At 35.5% G+C, this 9,516-nt stretch overlaps 1 protein-coding gene across 1 annotated transcript; it reads left to right on the top strand.

Annotated features, from left to right (window-relative positions):
* Positions 1-7,791, top strand: Zpbp2 (zona pellucida binding protein 2). Its single transcript, XM_047547317.1, has 8 exons — positions 1-49; positions 191-256; positions 2,288-2,413; positions 3,133-3,294; positions 3,927-4,145; positions 4,706-4,788; positions 6,738-6,918; positions 7,697-7,791. Exons 1-8 carry the CDS (start codon positions 1-3, stop codon positions 7,789-7,791), a joined length of 981 nt encoding a protein of 326 aa, XP_047403273.1.
* The last annotated feature ends 1,725 nt before the right edge of the window (positions 7,792-9,516 follow it).

Below are 9,516 nucleotides of genomic sequence, written 5' to 3'. Positions count from 1 at the left end.
ATGCGAGCGTGGGCCCTCCTCTCCGCGGTGCTCTGGTACCTAGCAGGAGGTGTGGACTGTCCCACAAGGCCCCCGAGTCTCCTCTGCCCGAGGTTCCCGGTCCTGCCTCCTCGGCTTCGCCCTGCCCTATCCCACTCTGAGCCCTGGCTCCTCTTCTAACTAAAAAGTCAGTGGTTTCTTTCCTCCGCAGTTGGATGCCAGCGTTCATCCTTACTCAATAAGAAAGGCTTCGTTTTTGGCAAGATAGGACACCCAGGTAATAAGGACCTCTTCGCAAGAACGGCCTTTCAGAAAAGTTGGGGACCTGCTAAGGTTATTCCTGCAGAGGAAAAGGGAGCCAACGTGCACTGTGCATCTACTCTGTGCCCTGCAGTTCGTGAAGATTGCATCTTTTCATCCTGAACAGCCACCCTAGCTAGTTGTATCGCTTGCCTAGATCCCCACAGCTTTTAAGGAGCCAGGATTCAACGCAGATCTCTTGCTCTGAGTCTTCTCACTTCCAAATGGTTCTGCTGGTTTGCAACGTGGGAGCCCCCTCAGAGGAGTGATTTCCAGGGCTGGAAGTCCCTCTGTTTGAAAGTCTGTCATCTCTCCCCTTGTTAAGTAGCTCTCCTATTCATCCATTAAGAAGAGTCAACTCAAATATTATTCACTATGGTGTAACTTTCCCACACTCCTCAAGGAAAGCCTAGCCACCCAGCTACTTTTAGATAACTGGACCATTTCACAGTATTGTCATGTTTTGAAGTCTCTCCCTCAACACCACCACTACCACCAAATCATAGGACAATGTCTTTGTATACTCAGGACCTGGCATTCAATAGGTTTTAAAATTAATATCTTCTGGAACTGAATTGATTCCAAGCATACTGTCATACTATCTGAATCAGAATATGTAATTGTAGCCTGGCCAGGTGGCTCACGCCAGTAATCGGGAGGCAAAGGCAGGAGGATCATGAGTTCATAGCCAACCTCAGCAACTCAGAGAGACCCTGTCTCTAAATAAAATATAAAATGGGACTGGGGATGTGGCTCAAGTGGTTATCTTTAAAGTAGCTTTGCAATGTACTCAAGGCTTTCTCTGGACTTTAGATTGATTCCGTTATCCCTTAAAAAATTATGATTTGAGCCCAGCTTGGTGTACACCACCTCTAATCCCAGTGGTTTGGGAGGCTGAGGCAGAAAGATGGCAAATTCAAAGCCAGCCTCAACAATTTAGCAAGACCCTAAGCAACTTAGTGAGACACTGTCTCAAAAAAAAAAAAAATGGGCTGGGGATATGGCTCAGTGTTTAAGTGCCTCTGGGTTCAATCCCTGGTACTGTACCCACCCCTGAAAAAATTATTTGAGCAGTCTGTGTAGTGATGCACACCTTGTAAACCCAGTGACTGAAGAAACTGAGGCAGGAGGGTTACAAGTTCAAGTCAAGCCTGGGCAATTTAGCAAGACCCTCTCTCCAAATAAAAAGTAAAAAGGATTGGGGATGTAGTTCAGTGGTAGAGAGCCCCTGATTTCAATCCCTAGTGCTCCAAAAATTTATGATTTCAGTGAGTTCTGAACTTGTACATCAAAATGACCTTCTAGATGTCTTAAGTACATTTTAGTAAACTATAATATCACAAAAAAAGAATATCATGGCCCTACCAGTCTATAGAGTTGTTAAAACTTACCATGAGAAGCAAAAAGAAATTTAGACTAGCATCCTAAAAGTTATAATCATTTATTTATTTATTTGTTGTACTGGGAATTGAACCCAGGGGTGCTTAACCACTGAGCCACATCCCTAGCCCTTTTATATTTTATTTAGGGACAGGGTCCCACCCAGTTGCTGAGAGCCTCCCTAAGTTGCTGAGGCTGGTTTTGAACATGCAGTCTTCCTGCCTCACCCTCCTGAGTTGCTGAGATTACAGGTGTGCTGCCATTGTGCACAGCTTTATAATCATTAATTTTTAAAAGTCTAAAACCACCAGGCATGGAGGTCCACACCTGATCCCAGCAGCTAAGGAGGGTGAGGCAGGAGGGTGGTGAGTTCAAAGCCCGCCTAAGCAATTTAGTGAGGCCCTAAGCACTTAGGGTAACACTGTCTCAAAATAAAAAATAAAATAAAATAAAAAGGGTGAGGGATGTGACTTAAGCATGCCCAATACCCAAAAAAGGAGGGAACTGAAACTCAAAAAGAATGAATCAGTATCGTTGGTATTAATGTATTTCTTAGTTTTGCTATATAATGTTATATAGTTATATAGTTTTGCTCTATAATGTTATACTTTATTTTATTTTGTTACAGTGAAAATATATGTAAAATTACATCACAATAGCCCAGTCCTTATCTGCATGGATTTGAACCGTGCTAACACAGAAACAGTGGACCCCACCTATTTATGGATTGGGCCTAAGGAAAAGACATTAACAGGTAAATTATTTGATTTTAATGTATTTTTGATTATGTGAACATTGTTTTTAAAAAGCACTGTCATTTATTGAAAGAACAAATTTAATTTTAACTGCAGTTTTACCTAGCTCTACACTTGGATAAATAGTGTTATATCTCAGTCTATGGCTTAATTGCTCCAAAAACTGAAGCAGTAATTTTTTTTCTTTTTTCTTATTTTTTTATGGTGCTGGAAATTGAACCCAGGTCCTCATACATGGTAGGGAAGTGCTCTTCCACTGAGCTACATCCTCAGCCCTTGAAGCAGATACTTTTGTATCCTCCTTTTGACCTGTGTTAGTTCAAGTGTCTTTATTTTATCCTTGTACCACCAGTAATATGAGATGAAATATCTAATTGGTAATTTTTCATGATGTTAGAAGAGTACCTTGGGATATAAGCATTATTCATTAATTTGTTTTATGTGAAGACATTATATCTCATTTGCTGAATTACTGGCATAATCCAATTGAAATTAGATGCCAAGAAGTGAATCAAAGAAAACCAACATACATTTCAAAAGTGTACTTATGTGGCTTTTCATAGAGTAATATGACAGAATTAAGATTTTGTTGGTTTCTTGAAGTTGAAATAATCTATTAATTTTTTAAATGTTTGTGTCTATTTGTAACCCAAGTTTACTAAATAACATTTGAATTGTTATCTGTTAAATAACCAAATAATTTACTATTTCTGTGTAGAAAATAGTCGAATAAGTATAACAGAAACAGGAAAGCTAATGGTGAGAGATTTTCTGGAGCCTTTGTCTGGACTTTATACATGTACTCTTTCTTATAAGACTGTCAGAGCAGAAACCCAAGAAGAAACTACAGTAAAGAGGAGATATGAATTTATGATCTTTGGTGAGAATATAAGCATGTTTTAATTTATACATTTAGTTTGAATCAGAATTAAGTGTAAGACTTCTTCATTTAGTGAAAATGAGTCTGGTATAGGTAATGATTATGACTTACGAAGTATTTTGAGGTATATTTAATTAGGTAAACTCAAATTAACAAGTTTGTCCTAAATAATCCCATATAGCCCCCTACTTTCTACTGCCTAGGTATATAAGCACAAACTACTTTATCAAGGTATTTTTCCACATAATTTAAAAACTGATATTCAATTCTATAAAAGCAAATTAGCAATCCTTTCACTGGTCTGAGTCAACAGCAATGATACTTTCTGCAAATGAAGACCCTCCCCAAAAGCAATCTTGTTTTTTTTCTTGATGCTCTTATCTATATAGGCAACCCACAGAATCCTTTTCTCTTATTCTAAGTAGATAATATATCAGATGAAAGTAATAATTTGTCACTAAATTTATTAATTTTATATGTTTTGCAAGGACAAAGTGGTAAAGCATTTTACTAATTAAGTTTCTATGCTGATTTTCAGTATTGCTGGGATTTAATATTACATGTTATTTGAAAATTGGTAGAAAAAAATTAATGCTAGGCACAATTATTTTTATTCTTATCTTTTTTCAAAGCCTATCGGGAACCTGATTATTCATATCAGATGGCTGTACGTTTTACTACAAAGTCTTGTGTAGGAAAATATAATGACTTGCTCTTCCGAGTCCTGAGGAAAATCTTGGATAATTTGATCTCTGATTTGTTGTGCCATGTTGTGGAACCATCATATAAATGCCATTTTGTTAAACTTCCAGAACGTAGCCTCATACATGAGCTGTTCATAGCTTTTCGAGGTAAAAACAATTTTTAAAACATTTCTTTAATCTTCTGAGTTTAGTCCTGAATGTTAGATGGCAAAATTAATTACCACATGAATATGAAATATCTTATAATGGGTTTTAAATATTCGTTAAGCACTAAAATATATTGTTACCTGGTTGTGGTTTTAAAAATTAGCATATAGTTATTTACTGTCAAATATGATATATTGTTGTTTATCATATAGAAGCCAACATCAATTAATTATTGTAACCTTTTACTAAATAACTAATATTTTATTTGTAACTTCTTATAGAACTTTAAATTGTATTTTGAGCATTAATAACAGGGAGTAACCAAACACAGGCATTTTTTCCCCTATTTTAAAGCCTTGTAGTTACTTCCCTTAGCCCCCAGATGGAGTAAAGTCATAATGTATAAATTATTCAAATTGTACATCTTACTTTACTACTAGGACTAGATAGCCAGATTAAGTGAACATGTGCTTGCATATTAAATAAAATACTTGGGGCTCTATTGAAATGTATGAAACTGTTTAGATCCTTTTGTGAACCTATCTTGTTTTCCTCCCCAGTTGATCCTTTTGCACCGGGGTGGAAAAGTGCATGCAATGATAGTGTTGACTGTGAAGATATCACTAATCATAATATCCTCAAGGTGAGAATTTCATCATAAGGAGAAAGAACTTGAATAGTCAGTAAAGCTATTTATAACTTTTGTAAACCTGGCACAGTGGTCCATGCTGGTAATCCCAGTTACTTGGGAGACTGAGGCAAGAGGATCTCAAGTTCAAGACCAGACTTGGCAACTTACTGAGACCCTATCTCAAAAACAAGCAAACAGAAGTCAAGGAGGTAGTTTAGTGGTAGAGTACCTCTGGGTTCAAGCCCTAGAACCTGAAAAAAAATAATATATATGTATACACACCTATATGTGTATATATATATATATATATATATATATATATATATATTTCTTCATGTTAATATTTATCATTAGTAAAAACATTTCTAAGGAGTGTATTTAAATCTTTATTTTAAAATATATATGTAGGTGGGTGTGGTGGCTCATGCCTATAATCCCAGCAATTTGGGAGGCTGAGGCAGGAGGATGGCAAGTTTAAGACCAGCCTCAGGAATTTAGTGGGCCCTAAGCAACTTCATGAGATCCTTTCTCAAAAAATAAAAAGGGCTGGGGGTGTAATTCAGGGGTTAAGAGCCCCTGAGTTATAACCGCAGTACCAAATAAATAAACAAATAGCATTTTTTAAAAGAGCAAAAAATAAAAAAGACCACAGATATAGCTCAGTGCTGAAGTGCCCCTCAGTTCAATCCCTACCACCAAAACAAAAACCAAAACCAGATACACCAGCTAGACGCAGTGCCACATGCCTATAATCCCAGCAACTCAGAAGGCTGAGGCAGGATGATTGCAAGTTCAGGGCCAGCCTCAACAATTTAGGGAGACCCTTAGTGAGACCCTGTCTCAAAATAAAAAATAAAAAGGGGTTGGTGGTGTAGCTCAGTGGTTAAGTGCCCCTGGATTCAATCCACCTACAAAAAAAAAAAAAAAAAAAGCAAATATAAAGTAGTATTGACTTTTGGTTTCAGTTTTTTAAACTGAGATTGTGAGATTCTTAGCTATTTCAAGAAGTATTATTTTAGGGTGGTACATCTGGAATAGTATGTAGTTTCCAGGTTAATATTATGTATTTTATTTATAATAGAGAGATGGACCCCTGGTCTTTTTTCCCCAAAAAAATGATTAAACAGCAACTTGAAGAATAACCTCACAATCATGTCATCTAGGTTAAACCAATAGTTCTTCCAAAATTGTACCTGTACTAGTTATAACAGTTGCCATCTCCTCTGCTATCCTCAAAGGCTAAGGACATAGTCTTTAAGATCCCATTCTCCTGGTCTAGCTCCTAAGCCTAAATGGTTAATGTGTGCATGATTTATGGCCTATAACTCCATTAATATTAATTATTATTAAACTCTGTACTCAAGAAATAAAACAAAATTTACATCATTCGTTTGTAATGCTGGTTAGAGAAAACTCTTTGTTTCCATTTTACATCACTGGGTTTTTTGATGATCAGATAGAATTAGAAATAATGAACTCCCAGTTATCTACATAAGGAATAGATATATTACAAGTGATTCAAAACAAGGAAATTTGTTGTTTTTGCAGTAGTGGGTATTGAACCCAGGGGTACTCTACCACTGAGCTTCATTTCCAGCCCTCATTTTTTAATTTTGAAACAGAGTCTTACTAAATTGCCCATACTGGACTTGAACTTTCAATCATCCTCCCTCAGCCTCCTGAATTGCTGATATTACAGGTGTGTGCCCACAGGTTCCTGGCTAATTTAAGTTTGTTGTTTAACTTTATTTTTTCTTAACCATTTTATACATGAATTAACAATAGTTGATAAGGCTAAGGCTAAACTAATTTTAGACTTTTTAGTCTTACGCAACGTTTTAGGACTTCACCTGTTGTATAAAGCATGGCATGTTTATGCTACTTTTTATTGCTTCTGATACAGGAGAACAAATTTGCTCATGGTGTAGTAATTGTATTTTTCTTATACTTTTAAATCTTAGGCAAGAGACAGGATAGAAGAATTTTTTCGGAGCCAAGCATATACTTTCTATCATCGCCTTAATAACACTGTACCAGCTATGCATTTTGTGGACCACAGTTTTCAAGTAGTACGTATGGATAGTTGTCAACCAGGCTTTGGAAAAGATGAAGCTCTACACAGCAATTGTGCTAGCTGTTGTGGTAATTATAAAATATAAATATCTACATATCTAGGTTATAGAATCAGAAGAATAGATGAGTAATTATATTAGGATAATTGATATGAATCTTTTTTTTTTTTTGGTAGCAGGAATTGAACCCAGGGGTGCTTCACCTCTGAGCCACATCTTCAGGCCTTTTTATTTTTTATTTTGAAGACAGGGTCTCATTAAGTTGCTTAATGCCTCAATAAATTGCTGAGACTGACCTCAAACTTGTGATCCTCCTGACTCAGCCTCCAAAGTCGCTGGGATTACAGGTGTGGACCACCATGCCCAGCTGTTCTGAATCTACACTGATTCTCTTGCAAAAACATTTTAGCTAAAGGGAAGTAAAAAGTCAAGGCCCAAATTTCTAAATATAATTATTTTAATGTATATTAATTCTTCCTAATGTACTCTTGTATTACAAAACATTTCTGTAGTGTTCTAACTTAAGCTACTATGCTATGAAAGAAAACCACATGGTTCTAAATATAGAAAACATAGATATAGGAAATAGGAACAAGAAAACTGGAAACAGGAACTCATAAATGGGAGAGGATACTCATAAATGGGATAGATATCTAGAGAAGATACTGTAAAATTTCTAGTACAAAGGAAAAAATAGGATTCTTTCTCTTATCTTTAAGATCATCACATTACAACTTAATTGGCTGAACATGTAATATAGGTGTAAGAATGGAGTGATATTGAAGGCAGATTTATATTATTGATATAAAATACTTATAATGATTTCTTCCATGTGTTTTCTTTTGCAGTGGTTTGTAGTCCTGGAACTTTTAGTCCTGATGTTGATGTTACTTGTCAGACGTGTGCTTCTGCCCATGTATATGGAGCTAAGTCTTGCCCATAAACTTCAAAAAAAAAAACCAGCAGGGCGAAGATTAGAGGTGGAAGCTCTGTTACTTGCTTGTGGATGGGGGACATAAGATGATTTGTTCACATCACAGAGCATCATAGATAACTCCATAAAATAAGATCAGTAAGATCAAAACATTGGATAACATACATTTTAGAAACAAAAAAATAATAATTGGCATGGCATTTCTAAGAAGCCATTTAATCCAGTATCTCTTCAAGTATTAGTGGATGATTTTTAATGAAATATGTTTTGTTGTTTACAATCTGTTGCTCTGTACCTAAGACTGTATTAAGGTCAAGAAGAGTAGCAAAGTATAATATAATAAAATTTTTATATTGTCCATATATTAATTTGTTTGAAATCACTCTTATGTAAAGGCATGTATATAGCCTTTGTAATTAGAGCAAAAAAATTATTTATTTTAGTCTTTTTTGCTTTTAATTTTAAATAATTAATAGACTTTAATTTTTTAGTATAGGCTTTGATTTATAGAATAATTGAGCATAGAGTTCCTTATTACCATCCCACATCCTCACATAGTTTCTCCTGTTATCAACATACTGCATTTATGTATCACATTTGTTGCAACTGATGAGCCAATATCAACACATTATTATTAACTGTAGTCAGTGGTTTACATTAAAGTATCAATCTTTGTGTTGTAGGTTTTCCTACATGCATAATGCATAATGATGTATCCAGCATTACAGTTTCATACAGAATAGTTTCACCATCCTTAAAATCCACTATACTTTACCTCTTTATCCCTCCCTCCCTGAATCCTTGGCAACTATTGATCCTTTTACTGTCTCTATAGTTGTGCCTTTCCCAACTTTTGTGTAAACTTTTCAGATTGACTTCTTTCAGTTAGCAACATGCATTTAAGGTCCCCCCCCTCCGTCTTTTCATGATTCGATAGCTCCTTTTTGTTGCTGAATAATATTCTACTGTATGGGATATATCATAGGGTGTTTATCCAGTCACCCATGAAGATAATCTTGGCTGCTTCCAGTTTTTGGTAACTCTGAATAAAGCTATTATAAACATTTGTGTGCAGGTTTCAGTGTGGACATACATTTCAACAACTGGGTTAATACCTAGGAGTATGATTACTGGCTCATATGACTGTGTTTAGTTTTGTAAGAAACTGCCTGACCCTCTCCCAAAGTAGTTTATCATTTTGCATTCCCACCAGCAATGAATAAGTGTTCCTGTCAATCCTCCTTACAAGCATTTGGTATTGTTAGTTTTTTGTTTGTTTGCTTGTTTGTTTTTATTTTGGACGTTCTAATAATGAGTAGAGTGGTATTTCATTGTTGGTTTAATTTCCAAATTCTCTAATGACATCTGGTGTTAAGCATCTTTTCATATGGTTAGTTGCCATGTGTATATTTTCTTTGGTTAGGTGTCTAATCAGATTTTTTGCCCATTTTTTAATTGGGTAGTTAATACTCTTATTGTTGAGTTCTAAGAGTTCTTTGTATATTTTAGATGCAAGTTTTATTTTATTACATACATGTTTACAAAAATTTTTACCAAAAATTTTCTCCCATTCTGTGACCTCTTTTTCCCTTTAATGGTGTCTTTCACAGAACAAAAGTTTTAAAACTTTTCATTATTATTTTTTTTCCAAATTGGCTTGGACTTTTGATGGTCATATCAGGAACTCAATCACCAAATTCAAGGTCATCTAAATTTTCTCCTATTATCTTCTAG

Source organism: Sciurus carolinensis, chromosome 3, assembly GCF_902686445.1.
Source record: "Sciurus carolinensis chromosome 3, mSciCar1.2, whole genome shotgun sequence".
Taxonomy (NCBI): domain Eukaryota; kingdom Metazoa; phylum Chordata; class Mammalia; order Rodentia; family Sciuridae; genus Sciurus; species Sciurus carolinensis.
The sequence above is the reverse complement of the archived record's forward strand: the minus strand, read 5'-3'. Positions and strand labels throughout refer to the sequence as shown.

What these genes read in the sequence shown, in the direction of transcription:
- Zpbp2 (XM_047547317.1), top strand. Translation starts at nt 1, where the DNA reads ATGCGAGCGTGGGCCCTCCTCTCCGCGGTGCTCTGGTACCTAGCAGGA. An exon ending in GCTCTGGTACCTAGCAGGAG is followed by an intron (nt 50 to 190) that starts GTGTGGACTGTC and finishes TTTCCTCCGCAG; the next exon opens with TTGGATGCCAGCGTTCATCC. An exon ending in TAAGGAAAAGACATTAACAG is followed by an intron (nt 2,414 to 3,132) that starts GTAAATTATTTG and finishes ATTTCTGTGTAG; the next exon opens with AAAATAGTCGAATAAGTATA.